The sequence below is a fragment of the Tyto alba genome, unplaced genomic scaffold (genome assembly GCF_018691265.1).
Source record: "Tyto alba isolate M040663 unplaced genomic scaffold, T.alba_DEE_v4.0 Super-Scaffold_12, whole genome shotgun sequence".
NCBI classification, from domain to species: Eukaryota; Metazoa; Chordata; class Aves; order Strigiformes; family Tytonidae; genus Tyto; species Tyto alba.
The window spans coordinates 1857351-1878077 of NW_024881274.1; the positions used below are offsets into that span (position 1 = coordinate 1857351).

The 20727-nt window shown below is 44.1% G+C and overlaps 1 protein-coding gene across 1 annotated transcript in view; it reads left to right on the plus strand.

The window, feature by feature from the left end:
• The window catches only part of MYO1D (myosin ID), a 164343-nt gene that overhangs the window by 72079 nt on the left and 71537 nt on the right, over positions 1-20727 (plus strand). The window contains exons 17-19 of the mRNA XM_042787118.1: positions 13040-13263; positions 15012-15156; positions 15747-15851. Of these exons, the coding sequence (XP_042643052.1) occupies positions 13040-13263; positions 15012-15156; positions 15747-15851 (474 nt within the window). The remainder of the gene's footprint in view (positions 1-13039; positions 13264-15011; positions 15157-15746; positions 15852-20727) is intronic.

A 20727-nucleotide genomic window follows, 5' to 3' on the forward strand; every position in this document is an offset into this window, starting at 1 on the left:
ATTAAGTGTCTGAGGAATTGAGAGGTGACCCTTTTTGAAAATTGAAAGGTGCATTTATTCAAGAATAATTTAAAAGAGCCAGCCTGTCTGTGCTGTAGAAACAGATGATGTCTCACTGCAAGGTGAGCACCGAAGCTCCTCCTTGAGATAAAATCCACCAAACAGTGTGAGGCACAATTTTGACAGCAACATGTCAGTTTTTGTGAGTTTGCTGGCCTTTGCTTTAGATGGAAACTTCAGAATTATATAGTCTGGGCTGTGATCTGGGCAGGGCTCAACAACCTCTGAGGAGAGCAGGGCTGAAGACCATTTGCCTCTAGAAGGTAAGTACCTGGTTAGAAGTAAAGGATCAACCCTCTGGCTCTGTGAAGGATTTTGCTATAGTGGCTATTGTGTGGCATTGGGCATGCTGGATTATATACAGAGTAACTATAGTGCTTTTGGGGTTTCTCTTATTGCTGTGATCAGCAAAAGTAACAGAAGTTAAATTGCTGGTGCAGGTTGTCATATGGCTTCACAAACCTTCCCCCCCTATTTTCTCCTCTCCCTGCAGTGGAGAAGGACTAATACAAGTCTGCATGGAGGCATCTTTCTCTTCTGCACAGAGTATTGAAATAGGATGGGTGGAGTCATCTTTTTGTTATTTCTCTCTGAGAAATATCTCTGCTGAGATACTAATTTACCTAATAGAAGATTTGTGGGGGAAAGACAAGCTCTGTCTCAGTGCTCGAGGTATTGAAGACTTTGAAGAAAACTGGATGGCCAGAGCTTCCTTTCTGTAGCTTAACCCCGCCGTGGTTCACCTTCATCTGTTTATACTTGCTGAATGTTCTTCAACCAGACTCTAAAATGCCTGCAAATTGATGGAGAGGAGCTCCTTCGAGTCCTGGAACTTGCAACTAAAGACAAGAACCACTAACGAATCATTAAATGCTTACTAAACAGCTCATCAACAAAAGAGCAGGTGTTGGGTTGATGTCTATAGGTGTGTAATTAGATACCTTGTACAGTGTTAAATATATCTGGAAAATGCTTGATTTTTTTCTTCCATTTTCTGTATTTCTCTTGGCTTACCGTTAGATCTTACTCTCAGCTCTGTATCAGGTCACTCCTGTGTTCATGCAGCAGGCGTGCTCTGCTGCCAGTAGATGGGGCAGTTGGAGACCGGCAGTGCTGAAAAAGGAACAATCAAAACAATAAAAAATAAAATCAGAGTAAGGATCTGAAGAGGCCTTCTCTATGCTCTAGAAACATCAAGGCAATTTTGCCTGCGATTTATTTTCTATTCTCAACTTGTTTTCAATTGTTCGTTAAAAACTTGAGCGAAAATTTAATTCTTGCTCCTTTTTCCTTACTGTAGTTTTGCCTATAAGCATCAAAGGCTGAGTAAGGCAAACTGTGATTACATCTAAAAGGAAAGAGAAAGATTAACATGATTTTTTAAAAAATAATTGAGCCTTCTGTTGCATTGGAGTTCCTCAAATTTTAATTTAGGAAGAGAACTGGAGATAAAATGTGTTGTGACAATAGTCATTTGTGTGATAAAAACTGAGGGGAAATGTAAGGTGTAACCATAAAAGCAGCCGATCACAGGCTGGGGTCCAATATGTTTTTCTTTGCACAGGAATGATTTTAAATGACAGAAGAATCTGCATTTAGCAGTTCTGTTTCTTGGCAGTTTTAAATGTACGTCTTCATTTCTAATGATATATATTATGTGGTTTATTGCTCTCTTACAAATCACCAGACTTTCAAAAAGAGAGTCAGTAATTATCTTAAGAGCCTCATTGTGTGAGTAACCCTTAACCCTTAAAATAATGCTGGTTCCTTTGTTTAATGAGGATAAGAATTTGCTGCTTATGAGTTTGGTTAAACTGAATTAAAACCAACTTCCAGTTTAAGTAGATAATTTTGCGTTCCTTTGTTCCACATCTCCTGGATGTCTCCTCTTTTAGATTTATCTTCAACACTCCTTTTTCTTCTGTGATAAAATGTTAGTGAGATCCCAGGCTGTAATTTTGCTTCAGACCAAACTAAGTCAGTAAGCAGATGTGATGTGATGTGATTTAACCGTGGCAATTTACTGGCTTTGGGAGAATTTAGCAAGTGAGCGCTGTGTCCGGTATTAGAAAACCCATATGGCAGTGGAGGCATCACTGTTGGAGTCAACTCGAATGGTCATTTTAGAAGCACCAGCTGGGAACATCACTGCTTTTTATGTAGTGCATTTGAGTTTATTTACTATACCTGTGGTCTTGCCATCTATATGATTGTCTTCATGAATGCAAATGGAGCAGCTCTAATGTTAATAATAAAAACAAAATATACAGTAAAAAAAGCTGCCACAAAACTCCGTTGCTTTTTCTGCCCTTGGAAACGTTCCCACATATTCATTAGCTTTGCAGAATAGTGCTTTGTTCAAGGAAAAAAGCCCAGCCAGCCAGCACGTGCAGCATGCAAAGATGATTTATCTTGTCAATATAATTTAGTGCACTATTTCAGTGTAATTTTTTCAGACCAGTACAGCTGCATATGGAAATCGCTTCACTAAATCTTTACTGCCTAATGCAGAGGAAGCAAGAACGGTCCTTGCATCGCGGCCCAGCACCTCCTCGGACAGAAATCCCTGTGCGCCGAAGCCCCCTGGGCCAGGAGGTCCAGGCGCTGGCCCGGTCCGTGCCGTGGGTAGCCCCACGCCTGCTCGTGGCACGGCCGCGCGGCCTCTCCGTGCCCGTGCCCGTGCCCGTGCCCGGCAGCGCGCCGCTGGCCGCCGGCGCTGGGGTTTGCAGCGGCTGCTCTCGGGAGAGCTGGTGCTCGCTGGCAGCCCCGCAGCTGCAATCACCATGGCAACGGTCCCCCGGCCCCGCTGGGGAACAGCAGAAAAAGAGAACCGTGGCTGACTTGTCATAATTTAATGTTTCACCTTCCCTTTATTCTCCATCCCCATGAGTCCTTGAAGCACAGTGCGCCGGGAAGCATTAACCACAAAGGGAAGCTTTCACTCTGACAAAGAAGGCGTTTTCATGTCAGATTATGGATGGGCAGCAGTAATCTGATGAGGGCTTCGGTTCAGCGACCCAAATAAAAGGTAATGCAATGCGTTTGCCATCCAGACTCGAGGCATTTACCATCTTGAGGGAATGTGTTAGTGAAGTTTTGAATATAAGTGGACGTAGGTATATAATTACAGGTGGATTTGTACCATGAACTGAGGCTTTGATCTTGAGAGGCTTTGGCAGGGAGAAGCTGTGAAAGGAGATGCTGTAGCTCCTTCCAAAGGAGCAGCACGTGGGTGCTGTGAAGGACCAAGTAAAATGTAGAACTGGGTGTATCCCCTGTGTTGACAGTGCCACTTGCTGATGTGGCCAGGCTGATCTCGCACTGGACAGATCCGATGGCTGCTCCCATGCTGCTTGCCTCCCTTGCGCTAGTCACATCGCTGCTCTGCTTCCAGTGAAGCCACTGAGGCGTCTCAAACTCAGAAAAACCCACCGCCCCCACCCCGCCAAAAACAGCAAAACAACAAAAACCCCCATCTCCTACCAAAAAAAAAAAAAAAAAAAAAAAAAAAAAAAGGTGGCTCTTTTCTGGTAGTTTAGCTCCACAACCACCTCATCTTCCTTCAGATGAACATTCGTGCTGATAAAAAGGAGAGGCAGGGACATGCCCGAGGTGGAAAGCAAAAGGGTTGGATCCTACCCTATCAATAGCAGGAGCACTGGGGCACCTGGATACTTGCTTATTACCTTTTTCCTCCTTCAGGAAATGCTGTGAAAACATGCTCTAATCTAAATAAATGTAAGTACCCATTCATTCTTGAGCAAGGGAGGAGAGAGGATATCACTGTTTAAAAATAGGGTCCAGCAATATATAGATAGTGGGACACCGCCTCTTCCAGGAGTCTCGTGTCCCAGCTTTGAGACCTTGGGCTTCGTGGCTGTTACAGTCACCTTCTAACATGGTTTGTTAACTCCGTGCGTGTGGGGGAAAACAATAACAAAAAACCCCCACCCAAACTCTTGCCCAAGCCTGTTGCCAGCATCACAGCCAGTATGTTCGTGCTTTGGTGAGTACGTGAACAACCTCACGAGGCCCAGTCGCAAGCAAAGCGCCCGGCAGCCGCGGCAGAGCAGGAAACTGCCCGATTCCGTAAACGCTTCATCGTGGTGCTTTTTGCAGTGCTGCTTGTAAATTCTCAGAAATGAGGACTGCAAAACCAGCTGCAGAGCCAGCCATGAGGTGTTAATGCTGCCCGCTGTGATCCCACCCTGTCCTGCTTGTTCAGGTTTTGCTTTACTTGATTTCAGTTTCTAAAACATGTCAGAAGGACTTCAGAAAGAATCTAAACTGATTTCCCTAATGGATCAGAGGAGTTGAGGATTGCTGAGTCCTTGTGTCCCTCTGGAAATCCCCGTCTCAAATGTGGCTTTTTTTCCCCTCTTGAATGGGCTTCTTTCAGCAAATACCTCTGCAGCCCCTTGTTAGTTAAGGAGACTTTTTGCAGTTCTGATCTTGCACGTTGAGTATTTCAGGTTCTAACTCTGTCCTTCTACAGTTTTGGCTTTGGTTTGTTTTGGTTTTGGTTTTTTTTCTTTTTTTTTTCCATGCTCATTCATGATGTGTATCACAGGCAAATTGGGAAGGTGAGATTCTACAACCATTGCTACTGATGCTTCCTTGTTTTCATGGAAGGGAATATTTTTTTGTTGTGCCTGAGCTTTTAGTTTTTGAAAAGATACTGATCTGATGCACCTCAAGATGTGTTTCAGCCTTGTTCAAACTGTAAAAATACTGCCAGTGTGGTGTAAATTAAAAGTACAAGCAAGCACAAATACCATTCAGCAACCTTAACCTGGAGGATCACGTGAACTGTGCCATTGATAAGGTAGAGGTGCACAGGCAATTTCTGTGTGTGTCTTCTTTCCCAGCAGGACAGGACACTGCAGTATAAATCACAGATCCTTTGAGAGGGGATTTGCCACTCTTTCATGGGGATGGGTAGCAAGCTGTTTGCATTGCTTATGGGGCTTTGGGGCAAAAATAAGTGTATAGTGATTCATCTGTGTTTGCGGAAATACTTCTGGATTATTTTTTTTTTTTCCACCATGATTAAAACTGTCTTCCCTAGCAGAAATGCATGTTTTAGTTGTGTTCGTGTCCTTTAGACAAAGGTTGGTAACATTTTCTAGCTCTTTGCATGGCTCTATTTTCCCTGTATCTGCTTTGTTCTAGAAAGGCTTGTTAAACAGAACAGTGCTGTCACAACTTCAGAAGCATAGATGGAGCTTAATCCTCAGATACTTCACTACGTAGATGTAGGGTTTAAACTGTAGCAGCTGCTGCTGCATCAGACTGAAGGTCCATGGGGACCACAGTCATGCCTCCAAGAGTGCCTGTGAACCAGCGTCTCAGGAGGACAGCAGCAGGGCAAGTGCATCATACCTCTCCTGAATACCTTCCCCAGCCCTTTCAGACATTTGGGCTTGGCGTGGCATAAGCTGGACATGGATTTTTCGTTCAATAAAGCCTGCTGGATTTCTCTTCCCTGAACTTGTCCTCAAACATGTGCCACCAGCTTTTGGGTTTTGTAGCCTTCTTTGGCAAGCTCAGCTATCTGCTGCATGGAGAGATCTTGCTTTGTTTGGGTCTTTGCATCTGCCAGCTTCTCTTGATACCCCATCATTCCTGTACCGATAAGGCAGGACTTCACCCAGGACTCTCTGAACGTCTCTCACATTCCCTCTCAGTCCTCTCTTCCCACAGACAAGCGTTCTAGCATATTTAACTTCTCCATGATTGGAGGTTGTTGTGTGCTCCTGGTTGTCCTTGCAGTCTTTACCAGCAATAAACAATGAAGATCGTGAATGACCTGTATTTTGATATCTTCAGCAAGAAAAACTCTACCTTGCATTTCCATGGGATGAGAGAAGGTTCCTGCCACCTTCTTTTTCTGGTGATTGCAAACTTCTCTACTTCCCTAATACAGGAGCTTTGGTAGTTCTCTTCATCTGTTCGTATGAAGTTACCTCCTTTCTCCCAACACTTTCCTTCCCTGCTCATTGCCAGAGGCAGGAAATTCTGTAGAGTAGTAACGGGTTGCCCTTCGTCAGTCCAGCAGGGCACTGCTAGGAGCACCAGCTGGACGTAGCAGCTCCTTATGAGTCGGGTGGCAAAGAGCTTCCTTGAGGTTTTGAGGCTGAACTGCAGCAGCGGCGGCTGGGCCCTGGCCTGGGGGGGAGATGGAGGCAGCAGCGTGACATGTGCTGCAGCCGTGGCAGAGCAGCAGAACAAGCTGGAGGAGGAACCCCGGCCAGCTCTGCATCCAGCACGCCGGGTACGTGCGGGACTCCCAGGTGGGCAACTTCCTTATAGCCACTGTTCCTTTGATAATTGCTATGTTTATTCTTGGACACAGCCTTGTTAGTACAATCTAATTAATCTCTGAGTGGGACCTTTCTCTTTTTCTTAGCTTGTGGAATATTGTTTCTATTAAGCAAAGTGATAGAATGAACGTTGTTCAGCTGACTCATGTGAAAAGATAAAATAGCATTTAGTAAATTAAGCAGCTCTTCCCACTTGCTGTTTATATGCTCTGTATTGTGATCTATTAGAATGGGGAAGCTTTGATTTAAAACCGTTTGCCTCAAACCTTCTATGAGATCTGAATTTACTTGACTTGGGAAAACACACATCACAAACTGGTATGTGCAAGTACCCAGCGGGTGCTGCTTGTGAATATCAGCCACTCCATCGTATCTGTGCTCTGGAAGGAGATGACCCCTTTCAAAAGCAATCAGGAATAGTATAATTAAAGCTTGCTTCAGATTGGAGCATTTATTCAAACTGCAGTGCCTCAGAGGGCCCTGTGGCAGAACTGCATGCAGCTTCTGTGCTGCACTATTGACTTAAATATTTAATAACCTTTCCTGTTTGAGATCCTTTAAAGCTGTGCAGGAAGGTTCATGCCTGTGTGAATTTCTAGCTAGGTTTTGTTTTATTCTTTTCAGTTTGGATGCCTGGAGGGCAGCTTGTGCTAGGGCAGCATGAAATATTGATCACGAAACAGTTCAGGCTAGTGCGAAGGAGGCCTAGTGGGAGGAGGTGTGCTGTGTTACAGCAAGCATGAAATAGTTTTCCAAGGTTTAGTTAGTTGCAGAACTGCTCAAAAATATAACAGTGGTGTTTAATTTAGATGAGCTCAGTTTGTTTGCTGAATTCTGGGCATTTGTTTGCTTGCTCATGTGTTTAGATTGCATGCTGTGTGGGTTTTCTTGTACATTTGCAGAGATTGCAGCATCTAGGTCAAATCTAGATTATCCATTTTTCCATGGAAGAACTACAGGCAAGGCGATCTTGGTGTTCTGGGCCCACCCTGTTTAGTCTGCTGGTTTTCCCTGTGCTTTGCAGGGCCCATTTGATTGTTTTCCTTTCTTTCTTTTTTCTTTTTTTTTAATGGGATATTCTGAATTTGGAAGCAGACTGCAATCTGCAAATGAGCCTATAATTCATAGATTGGCATATAGGTTTTATCTTCTGCTAAGGTGATGGGCTTGATGTGTGTTAAGTTCCTTTAATCTTAGAAACTTTGCTAGAAGCTCACTGAGGTTTTTAAGCTGATTCTAAAGGCGTGTCAAGATCTCCTTTTCCATTCATTTGGATTTTAATTTATTAAATTTTAATAAAAAAGCCTGTGAATTAAACATACTTCAGAAAATATTTCAGTACTTCCCATAAGATATGACTCTTGATTTGAGTGAATGCTCTATTTCTTTTTGTGCAAGTCCCAGTTTCAGAAGCTGCCAAAGCAGCTGCTGCTGTGGGAGGAGGGGGACCACCCATGGCACTGCTGAGCACCCGGAGCTGTGCAGGAGGATCCCTCTCGGCCTGGAGCTTTTCATGGTCCCAATGGTCACTTCCACCTCGCTGACCATAACTGAAGGAGTAAAAAGGACTGTGGTAAAGCAAAGGGCGAGGAACTTTTTCCACTGGAAAGAGCCATAAAAATAAATACTCTTTGTAATGTTCAGGAGTTTTGACCAAATTTCTTGTGTTGTTCAGACTTTGTTTTCCAATCTTTTCCTTTCTCTCTGTCCATCTTCCTAGCCCTTCGGTCATAATTTCACATGCCCTGTTAATTTTTCTTCACCTGACCTTTAGGAGAACAAAGCATAGAGGATAAGACAGAGATATTGAAAGAGATGAGGAGAGACCGTGGGTGGGGACTAAATGGGGGGTAATGTTTGTTTGGTTGGTTGGTTTTAATTTTTTTTAAAGCTTAAAAACTCCTTTTCTTTCCATTTTAAACTTAACCATAGTTACAAGTCTCTGCTCTTGAGTCCTTAATTTGCTCACGGTCCCCTTCCCTGCACACTGTGGAGCCAACACGTGTTGCTGGTTATTCCCCTCCCTATACCCTGCCCTGCCTTGTCTCCTTGGGCAGCTCTTCTTGTAGAGGACAATCTGTTCCATAGCGTGTCCTGCACAATGCCTCTTGCTCTTGCTTGGTCACTAGGCACTGCGCTAATTGATGACAAAATTGATTGCTTTGGACTCTGCTCTTCAGTCTGTCACTTTGGAAATGGTCATCAAACAAGCTTTTCTGTGAGCCTGGCTTCCTATGGGTTTGTCCTACGCTGCTGACACCCCACAATCACAACAATCAATTTTCTTCTTGTAACCGCTTCACTGCCAATACTCTCCAATCTTCTACATGTCCTCCACTCCTTCCCTTGTGTCCTGCACACATCTCTACCTTCTCATCCCCCTGGAATACTAGCACTGCCAGATCCTTCTAGTTTCGTCTACCTGTTTGGCTTGGCACGCGGTCTCATGTGGCTGTGCCTGGCTCGGAGCTTCGCCTGTTCTGGTTGGGATTTGGAGATCAAAGAAGGCAGATGGCTCTTGAGCTCATTCTGAAGCGTTTCCAGCAATGTCATTCTAATTTGAGACTTGCTCTACCCTGCTGTTGATTTTTCCTGAAAGATATATGGACTTGCCTCTTTGAGTCTTCTGTTCCTCTGTCAGATTTGCTTGAAGCTGGTTAGAGATTCAGATGGTATCAGGGCAATCTCGGGAGGTCAGTCGGGGTTAGGGTTATCCTTAGTCTCATTTTTATGGGAACCAGGTTAACCAGAAGTGAAGGCCACAGAAGGGTGGCAAAGGAAGTATCGTTTTATTCTTGCCTGTGGGAAGAATGATAGAGGGCACTGCGATTCTCAGGCTTCTTTACTCTGTCCTTGCAAGATTTGTTAAATGCAGGTGCTGAAACTACCAGCTTGCTGGTGCGTAGCTTTGATTTGAGCTCAAGCTGAAAGCTGCTCACTGGTTGTCAAGTTTCAGAAAGGTGATGCATGTGAGCTGTTGGATTCTTTCTGAACTATGTATAAAAATGACTTGGACATTATCTTGGCTACAGAAGGCCAAAAGAAGGAAGTAGAATCCTGGATGCACAGATCTTCTTTCAGTTGGGTTTTTGGCATGCAGATCTCCTGGGGGCTATGGCTCCACCCCCAGTGTATAACACTAAAGTAGCTTTTGCAACATGAGAATCTGTTAAGTGCCATGATAAACTTAGCTCTGGAAATTTGATTTCTAAATTTCATTTTACAGTGCTTAACATTCTTGAGTTATGAACTGGAAGTGGGGGGGAAGAATTGAAAAGGTATGTTGAGAAGAGGTAGTGCTCACCCAACGGGTGTCGGTAGGAAGCACTCCAGCAGCCTCCTTTGTCTTGGGTGTGGTTCAGACCCATTGCTCCCAACCACACAAAGTGGCTGCTGAGCGGGGAATTTGTTGCTTTGACAGCCTCCTCTTGTTTGTAGGTTGTCCATGTTTCTGGAAGAGTCTGCTAGACCATCGGGCAGTCAGCTTGTCTTGGCAATGCATCATTACTGATGGATTGCTTTGAGCAGAAATAAGCCCTGTGGTTGAAAAGAACACTAAGCCAGAAAAACAATTGATTTAAAAGAATATTTGTAGCCCATTCCCGGGGAGAACTTTATTCTTATCTTTGGCTTTCTCCTTACTTTTGGGAGGCGCTGCCATTATGGTGATGAGAAAGGTCCTTACTAGAAGTGAGGTTATCCAGTTATGACAACTTGATTTGAGGACATGCTTTTCATTAATAGTTTACTGCTTGCCTGTAGCCAAGGGGCATGCCTCGGCTGGATAATTGGATTTGGAAGGCTAGTGTTTGTAGCAATTGTGACACTTCTTGCTGTGAAGCCAATTTCTGCAGCGATGCAGCTGATACAACATCGGGGCAATCTGTTACAGCGCCTTTGTTCCACCCATGTCTGACTGGTGTAAAAAATAACCACAGCAAGAGACTTTCCTCAAGAGCATGCCCACTTCAAGCACAAGGAAGCAAAATCAAAACCTTGTTCTCTATCTAAAAACAATTCTAATTGTTTTGGGGGAAAACTGACAGAAGTGAAGCTCTACAAAGTCTTTAGCAGCTTATACAGATTTACCGTGCATGTTCTTTTCTTGAGATCTTTTATAATGTTCAGAAGGCTGTTTAGCTGCAACCTGACACCTTTTGTTCCTCATTTCTATTCCTATTAAATTAAAAACTGAAAAGTTGGTAGTGGGTTTTTACCCAGTTTACCTTGTTCACTGTCCATACATTCCTTGAAGGTACGTTTTGTGATGCATCGGTTGATGTTAAATGTCTCAAGCAATCCAAGTCTTTTTCACTTTTCTTCAAAAAAGAGCACAAATTACTTCAGCGCTCTTTAGATGCTCAATTATTTTATTCTAGTTGCCAATTCTGCCAAATTCATACAATTTCTGAATCTGATATGGCCTCAGACATGGAAATGCTAGGTTTAAATCAGCTTTATACACTGGGTAAAATCCAGGCCCTGTGCAAGTTGGTTTTAGCTTGTGGCTTCAGGAAGCCCTGAGCTTCTTAGGAGTTCTGATGCCCTTTATATGGCAACATTCTTGTATCTCTTTGAGATATGCAGGTTATACAGAACTAAAACTACAATTATAACTGAGTGCACTAAAAGTGACTGCTAAGAACAGCATATGTGGTGCAGAGGGTGCTGCTGTCCCTCAATCTGTCTAATGATTTTGAAGAATAAATAAGGAAAGAGTTATATATTCTTTTATATGCACGCTGCGTTGAGATTTTCAGTACCAGTCCACTGTTCAGCGTTTAACTCGTGCTTTGTGTTCCTGCCGGCTTTGTGGGTCTGGTCAGTGCAGCAGTGCCGATTCTCTGCCGTGGTTACAGGAGCTGCTGTTTGGGCTTCCTGCTCTTGCCTTTCCCTTCGCCGTCCCGTGTCCTGCCTCACGTCCCCAGCTCCTCCCTTTGACCACTGAAACGGGCTCTATTCCCACACCCTCCTTCGGAGAGCGGCTCCTGGCAGGGACTGGGGTCTGATAAGAAGCACGTTGCCTTTGGTCACCTTGCATGTGTTGAGTTGTTGCCCCGCTTGTTCGCTTTAGTACGTTTTCCTGCACTTTCTGTCCAGGATCATTTCCTTCCTCCTCTTCCTACCAACAATATGCAACGTGCAGTATAGGAGTGAGCTGGGCTCCATCTGCTTCTCAGCCGTATGGGGCTTAGAAGCTGCAGTTTGGCCTTCATCATGCTAAACGAGCCACAGAATGACAGAGGGTTGAGGGTGATTTCATAGTGTTTTGAAGACTGGTTTCTATCTTGGAATAAAATGTTGGAGGTTGTAGGCTTACAGTCATTTGGACATGATAAAATGCAAGTTGAGGGGTGGATTTGCTCAGACTTCCCTCGGGTGTTTGGGCAGCATTGTGTAGGGTCTTGACTCTGTCCTGGCGTGCTAGAGCACAAATGTGTTTCACAGAGCATCAAACGCACCAGTGAAGTGGTGGGTGCTCAAGCAACTCCCCGGTTTCTGCCAGAGCTACGTGGATCATGTCTGTCATGAACGGGAGATATCCCATGGAAGGGTGGTGAGGCCGAGGCAGAATGAGGAGGGGCTGCTCTGACAGAGGCTGAGAGAAGAGAGTTCTCTGCTTTTGAGGGATTTGGGACACAAAATCTCTATTTCCTCATTGAATTTTGAGTGTGTAGAGAAGAGCAGCCCCTCACATCTGTTATACTGCTTGCTACATATAGTTTTTTTCAGTCACGTATCAGGATTATCAGTAAAGCTGTCAAGAGAACCTTTGACATCAGCTTCATAAAGTGAATATCATGTTGGAAATTGCCTCGGGTAATTAATTAATTCTTCTGTAAATAGAAGGCTTGATATGCATCAGTGGTGCTATGGGATGTTTCTCGAGAGGGAAATAAACTCTCCAGCAGGGCCCGTAGCGAGCAGTGAAGCACTCTTGGTATTCAGGAGGCTCGTTATCCTTCCCGTTTAATTCCACAATGAAACAAAAATACAGTCTTCATCTTGGTGGATTATATTAGAGGGAAAGCACAGCTGTTGACGAGTCCCTCAGGGATGTGCATGCCAGCTTGAGAGTGCTCAGGTGAACGTGCATCTCTCCGGTTACAGGAGAGGAGCAGCGGGCCCGGCCCAGCCTGGCTGGGCGCTGCCGTGCTTCGTGGGGCGCGGGCTCTTCGTCAGGAGCTGGTGGGGGTGCGCCGACACGCCAGCACTGCAAGCAGCCCTTCTGCACCAGCCCCCCGAGTGCCTCTTCGCACGGGCTGTCAGAAGGAGCAGCCCAGAACACGGCGCGTTTTCTGCCTCTGGTGCTCTCCAGGCACAAATAAAGACTCACGGCGATGCTGGTGGAGCTGGCTTCCCATCCAGCAACTTGGGAGGATCTCATTTGTTTTGCATATTTGCTTGCTTTTCGGTGCACCGGAGCATCAGAATAGATATTCCCCAAACTATTTGCAAAGAAATCCTTTTTTTTAATCTGAGTTAAAATTGTTTCTCAATACACTGGTAAACACGGTGGTTTTTCAGTGATGTTTTAATTAGATTTGATTGGCACAGGGAAGTCACTTCCTTTCAGCAGTATAGGAGGAATACAGAAATTAAAAAAAAAAAATCCTGCTTTTTATTGCTAAAGCTATTTCTCCACTGACTCTTAGGTTTGGAGAGGCACTTTGGCTCGCCTTCGCTATAAGAGGACAAAGGCCGCCCTCACGATAATCAAGTATTACCGCCGCTACAAAGTGAAGGCCTACATCCACGAGGTTGCCCGGCGCTTTCACAATGTGAGGCTAATGAAGGATTATGGCAAACACGTGCAGTGGCCCACTCCACCAAAAGTGCTGCGTCGATTTGAAGAGTCACTCCAGAACATTTACCATAGGTACAAAGAAAAACCTCTTGTCTTTTCAGTGTAACCTAGTAGGAATGAACAGCTACTGCATGTTCCATAAAAGTTGAAAAAATGACTGAAGAACATTAACTGGACATTGTAGACAAACATGTCAGTGGCTTTTGGTACCCTTGGCAGGGCAAATAATTATTCTGTTTCAAAGATTTATTCAGGATGGACATTTTATTTCCTTCCTTGGCTCCCTTCTGGCCTTTCTGGTTGATTTTATAGGAAAAGAGCAGCAGCTGTTGGGTGAGGGGAAAGAAAAAAGGAATCTTCTCAACTTTCTCAAGTCTTCTTATAGTAAGCCAGTATTTTTCTGCAGTAGAACAAGCAATGTTCCACTATTCACCCATATTATATATGCAGAAGATGTATTTTATACATTTATTACAACCTCCTAATATCTAAAAGTTAGTGACTTTCTTCTCTGCTAAGTTGTAGGCAAAGTAGTTAACTACCTAGCCACCCGTGCCCTGGGCTGCAGCCAGAGCAGGGGGGGCAGCAGGGCCAGGGAGGGGATTGTCCCCCTCTGCTCCGCTCTGGGGAGACCCCCCTGCAGTGCTGGGTCCAGCTCGGGGGCCCCCAACAGCAGAAGGACACGAAGCTGCTCGAGCGGGGCCAGAGGAGGCCACGGAGATGCTGGGGGGGCTGGAGCAGCTCCCCTGGGGGGCCGGGCTGAGAGAGTTGGGGGGGTTCAGCCTGGAGAAGAGAAGGCTCTGGGGAGATCTTATTGCGACCCTTTCAGTATTTAAAGGGGACTTTTTACCAAGGCCAGTAGTCCCAACACGAGGGGCAATGGCTTTAAACTGAAAGAGGGTAGATTAGGTTGGACATAAGGAAGAAATTTTTTATAATGAGGGTGGTGAGGCGCTGGCCCAGGGTGCCCAGAGCAGCTGTGGCTGCCCCCTCCCTGGAAGGGTTCAAGGCCAGGTTGGACGGGGCTGGGAGCCCCCTGGGCTGGGGGAAGGGGGCCCTGCCCGGGGCAGGGTGAGGTTGGAACTAGATGATCTTTAAAGTCCCTTCCAACCCCAACAATTCTGTGATTCCAGTTTGACAAATGATGACTTCTGAAAGTCTCTGAAAAAGAGAAATGTTGGCTGGATGGGGCCTCTAGAGATCTCCGGTTCAGCCATCTGCTTGAAGGGGGATTACCACCAGCACTAGATCAAGTCAGCCTTGTTTTTTATCCCAGCTGTCTCTTGAAAGCCATCCACAGCCCATCTGGGTAGAGAGTCCTGCTTTCAGAATAAGCTCAATTATCATTACTACAAAATTTTAGTTGCTGAAAGTCTTTTCATAGCATTAATCCTGGAGATCTGGTGTTGCTGCTGAAGGCTGGAGTGTGGTATGGAGTAATGGATGGGCTACCCTGCCCTGTTTGATGTTACAGTTGGTTAGGTTTCAATTGTAGGGCCAAATTCATCTATTGATGGAGATAAAAGGATATTGTAAATGAGCCAAAAAATGGTCTAACAAAAACTTTATTGCAAACAGATGTGCCAGTAGTTGACTTCTGGGTATGGGACATTTTGTATACCAGCCAAATCTGTTAGGAATCAGAGATAAGTGATTTTAAAAGGGTAGCTGATATTTCCAGCTTTATGAATGCAATGGAAGGACTTCTTTTTCCCCTGACGTTTATAGTCTAGGGGTGTCCTTGTTGTGTTGGTCTGGCAGAATTAGTCCTCCCAATATGTGGTACAGACTGTGGAACTGAATCAGGTGTTTTGCATCAGGTGGAGAGCAGGTGAGCTCATCCGGAGCGTCCCACCAGAAGTCCTACCTCAGCTGAGGGCCAAGGTTGCTGCCATGGAAGTGCTGAAGGGTCACAGAGCTGATATTGGCCTACAAAGAGCATGGGAGGGCAATTACATCGCACTGGTGAGTACGAGTGAACTGATCAATGCAATAGTAGGGGCTTAGGATGCTTAAAGGGTGGAAATTTGAAAAAGTGACTGTTGGTTTCTTGGGAGAGAGAAGTACCTTGAAATTTCATCTGTAAATGGGTTTATATAGTTTCAGAGTCTTTGACTTCTACTGCACCAGGAGTGATTTTTCTGAATACTAAGCCTAGCTTGAACATCACAAGGAGCAGTAAAAGATAATGTCATCAGCTGGCTCTTCAAATGGCCAAAGCTAGGAGAGAAGTCGCTGTAAAACTAAAATTCTAGATATAATGGGATGATAAGAAATAGCATAAAATGAAAGGGAACAAAGAAATTCTCTCTAGGCAAGTTGCATTTCTACCTTTTACTCTGTCCTTCCTTTAAGCATTTTGTTTTGTTAAGATTTTTTTTTTTCAGAGAGCACATAAAGCTCCAGATGCTCTGCTGCTCCTTGGTGCGGCGCAGGCTGGAGGAAGCCTTCGGGCGAGGTGGCGAAGCTGCAGTCCTCTCTGGCCCGCTGTGACGTAATGCAATTACTTTCTTCAGTAATCAAGAAGAGTTACGTGCCTGTCTTTGCTCTTTCAGAAACCAGATAACCCCCAGACCACGGGCTCTTTCATCCCTGTTGCCAATGAGCTGAAACGGAAGGACAAGTACATGAACGTTCTCTTCTCCTGTCACGTCCGCAAGGTAACCGGCTTGCGCGCGGTCTGGGTGGGGAAACTGTGAAGGTCAAGGTGAAATGTTGGGAAGCCAAGAGCAAGGAGGTAATCCTGGAGGCGCTTTAACAGGCGGCAGTTCAGAGCTGTCCCGTTTCAAGGAACGGTATCAGTGATTCTTTCAACGGATACACAATTCTGAACCTGTTGCACCAAAGGGTGCTTGGTTTGAGTGACTTCTGTGGCCTCTTCATGTTGGAGGCGTAAATAAATTCACTTGGTTCTGTGTAGCTGGGTTGGGTATGACTTTTTTCATAGCAGAATGGTTTTTGTGTTAAATTGGTTAGAAGGTTTAAAAAACTAATTAGAAAAATATGCTTGCATAATTTTTTATGGATAGTTCATAATGATCTAAATGATGCTGGCTTTAGATATCTGTCAGGAAAGGATATTTTGAATTTTACAAAGCCAACAGACAAAAACAATTTAAATGGCAGGATGGGGCTGCTGATGTTCAAGTGTTTTTAAGAACCTGGATATTCTTTTTATTTTTAAAAATGTGCTATTGCAGTTGGTCCCCACTTGCCAGAAGTGGAGCATATGCATGATTATTGTTTATGATTCTGCAAATAATATATTTAACGGTAACAACCAAATTCATAGAATCTCACTTCATAGCAAAACTTCTTTGCTAGTGGTAATGAGTTATTGATTCAACAGTGATTCGTGTGTATAAAAATAGAAATGTCTTACTGCTTTCTAAATAAAAATACTTTAGTGGAGTATTCTGTTGCTTTTAACATGTTCTCCTTAAGAACATGCTTTGCTAGTTAAATGAGCAGTTTGAGTGAATAGTGGTTTATACTGTTAGGATTAAAGGAGAATCGAGTGAGTCTGAATCCAAACCTCCTCTTTCCAGTCTTGCAGCAGTTTGGCTGGAACCTCTGTTAGGGACAGGGAGGTACAGGAGAATTTCCTTCTGGCTTTTTTTCATTTTAGGCTGGAAACAAAATAATTCCTCTTCTAATTAATGTAATGATCTAGTTCCAAATTGTTGCTGGATCTAGCTAAACTGGAGTAATTGTAAAAGTACAATACTCAGTTCCTAAGGATGTAATTACAGGAATTGTTTTGAATGGGAATGGAATGACAGTGAGGGGAATTACTCAGGGCGTGTGTGTATAATATACCTGGCATGGAAGTTTAATTTTGCTCGCTGTTATGCAGCTTTTAACTCCTTATCTTTCTCTCGCTTGCTCCTGATTCAGCTCTGAAGGACAATCTCCTGGGCAAGTGTAGGGGAAAGCAGATTTCTGAAGCACAGATCCATACCTTACCCTGTTCAGTAATTGCAAGCACAGAGCTCCTGCCTTTAGGCAAGTGTCTGAGCAGTTCTTTTTTGTTTATGGTGTATGAAAAAACCCTTGAGCATATGAACAGGACTTACTTCTATACATCGTGTTACTGTGTTTACTTGATGGAAAAATCCATTTTCTGCTGGGATTTGTTGCACTGGTGTCCCAGTACTTCAATAATAAAAGCAGTCTGAGATGGAATAGGCGTTACCCATCATAAAGTGGATTTCTTCCTGAGCCTGAAAGGTTACTTTCAGTGCTTTCAGAGGTGAAGAAAGCTTTAGCTTACCATTGGTGCTTAAAAAAAGTAGCTCAGCTGAAATCGGAAAATACTGCAGAGACTGCGAGGTTATAGACTTGCAGTCTCATGGTTTTTAAATTATCTTGTAACTTTTTTGATCTTTTTAAAGGTTAAAGTGCTGGTCGCTTTCTTCTATCACAGGGGTCAGGCTTAATCCTCCACTTACCTACTTAGTTAGGGATACCTTTGCGTGGCTTTTGAAATGTTCAGTAGAGGCAGCACGCCCGCCGGCACGGCAGCAGGGCACGTGCGCGCGGAGGCAGCGGGGCTGAGGGGGGACAAGCTGACCTGCAGCCGCCAACGCGAGATGTGGGGGGAGCCCTGGCAGGGGGGCCGGCTGCCGCGGGGGAACGGCTACTCAGCCACCACCCGGCTCCAGCCGAGCCTTTGAGGTCATTAATCCTTCTTCTGGCCTTCATCTGTAAGGATCTGTGTAAGACAGAAAAAGGTTTAGTGAAAATGCAGCATCTCCTTTAGGAAAATGATGGTCTTAAAGGAGCAAATAGGAGCACCTCTCCGCCAGCAAGTGGATAAAATCGTTTTCAGCGTTGCTGTTGAGTACAAGACCACAACTTTGTAGGATCTGTAATGATGTGTGTAAGCCTGGCAATTTCAGTACATGTCCATGTTTAAACTCAAAAGCAAATGACGCCTCTCAGATCCATGCTTGGATGTAATATCTTTTGGAGTGAACCATTTGTCTTCCCTCTTGTATGGACAAGAAACGTCCAGGCAAGCCTGAAGTGAACAAAGGAGAGAAGACAAACAATCCTGAACTTTGAAAGCTAACAAGACAAAGATTTGACTTTTCAAGATTTATCATTTCACTTTCCAAACAATGCACTTCTTTAGGTAATCTATTATGCCTTAAATCTGAACATCAGATTTTCAGAGTAAGCAACAGTAAAAACTCTTTTGGAGCCTGTAAGGGACTCCGTGCTTTGAGTACAAGAACAGTCTTCACCCAGAAAACAACATTCACCCAGAAAACAACAGTCTGAGGATCAGCTTTCAGTGCTGTGGGGCAGGGGGCATTTCTTCAGATAGCTGCATTCTTCCCTTTTTTTAAAAAAAAAACCTAGATAAAATAATATTTTTTTCCTTTTAGCCTTATCCTTCTTTAACTTCCCTTCTTCATACCAAATGTTATTTGCATAAGTGTGGCACATGGTGTTAGCACGAGCAGGCTGTCTTGTGGTCAGAGCATTTTAAAGGGAGAGACTTTCACTGCAGGGAAGTTTATCAAATTTCTTATGCTGAACCTGGTTTGTTCTGGATTTACAAATTGGCTCTCTGTTTCTCAGCTGAAATTTGATTCACACAAAGCTTTAGCAGGAGACTGAAGAGTGAGTTATGGAAATTCAAATGTTGTTAATTATCAGGTGATTTCATTCCTTCCTTTAAAAAATACTCTTTAACAAAGCATCAGTCCACGGAGTAAGGTTGCTCAAGTTCATTTGTGGTGTATTTTCATGATTCAGCTTATTTGAGGATTCTTGAGCAAAAAATGTGCTGTTACTGCTGGTGCCTTAGGCAGGCAGGAAGGTGTTGCTGGTAACGAGAGAGCACTGTAGTGAATTGAGGTGAAATGTTTTATTTCTGGAGCATCATACTTTGTTTGCAGCTTGCAGTCAGGTACCAAATCATCACGGCACGTGTGAAGTAGTTCTTGGCTGTCAACAGTGATGTTAGATGTCTGCTCTTTAAAATTTGCAGATAATTGCAGTCTAATACACTACTTTCCTTGGAAAGAAAAGAAATTAAAAGGGTAAGTACTGGAAAACGTGAATAGACACAAGTTAAGCCTGGAGTTCACGTGTTTAAAATGTTTATGCATAGAACACATCCTGTGACCAGTAAAATATCTGCTAACCATTAAATTGTTTGAGACACATTTTTTTTTAGCTGGTGATTGACATTATTCTAGTGAAGTAACACCAACTCTCACCAGGCAGGGAACTGCTCTTGAAGTATTGATAACTGCTGGTAAAGTTTTCTTTAGCTTGAGTACGTGGGGTCTTAATTTCAACAGCTTGAGATGAATAATAACGGGTGAATCTGTTTGGACTGAAGCTTTTATGGCTCTTTTTATAGAAGGTCTGTGAAGAGGCTTTGAAGTCTCACTGATGGGAGGTGCATGTGCTTGCTTTCTCGCAGTAGGTATCGGTAGAAGCAGGTCATTTCTGCCTATGGATAAATACATCTTTTCTGAGCATCAAGCTCTTTTAATTTTTCAAAGGAAATTTTCAAGTTTTTTGCCTTGAGAAACCAAATGCATGTTTCATACATACCACCAGATTTTGTTGTATCACCTAGGAAACAACAGTTTCTCTCTTTTTTTTTTTTTTAATTTTTTTTCCTTTTTTTTTAGGAATAAGACTTTTCTTCCTACTTCCTCTTTTGTCATTTGTGGCACTAGGCTCCCTTGAGAGGACCATCTCTTCCAAAGCCCAGTGCTCTGCCATGTCTAGAGGCCCCTGGCAGAGACCTGGAAAGCTCATTTAAAAGTTTTTCTGCTATAGGCTAGACCTTCATTTTTCCCCATAAGGTAGTCAAGGAGCTAAATTAAGATGGATTCACGTTTGGATCAACAAAGATATAAATAAAAAATGCCCAGAAGGTGCAGAGAACACAATGCTAGGAAGGGCTGTTCTCCAGGAGGGTATAAGTCGTATCTGAGAACATAAGGCCTGTCTCTACTCCTACAAAATCAAAAGAATAGTGGCGTTTGCAAGGGTGCTGGCATTTATCTGAATCTCTTCAGTGCATGCTTCCCAATGTGACAGTTTGCTTCTAAAAACACAGCATGTATTATTTACATAAATATGCCATAGATGCATGAGACACCTGAAGCAAAGCGTTTGCTTGGAAAGAGCTAAAAAGGACGTGAGCTGTAGAGCAGTGAGAATTCGCTTCTTAGGTGAGATAAGCTGATGGACTTCCCCTTTGGTACATCTCTTTAGCTGTTCAGCTGAATTTATTGTTCAGTCTGAACACTAAAAACAGTGGGTAACCACAAGAAAGAAGCAGAGTTTCAAGCATGCTTGTGGAGCTGCTACAATATTCTCTTGCCTTGCGAGCGCTGGGCCGGCTTCCCGGCGCTGCTGTCTGGGCACCAGCGGCAGGTCCTGCTGCGTGGGGCGGCTCTGGTTGCCCAGCTGAGTGGGCTCTGCCCCCTTTGGCACCCTGGGCTGCGTGCCGGCGGTGGGCACGGGCAACGGGCAGGACGTGGTGATGGGAGCAACAAGAGG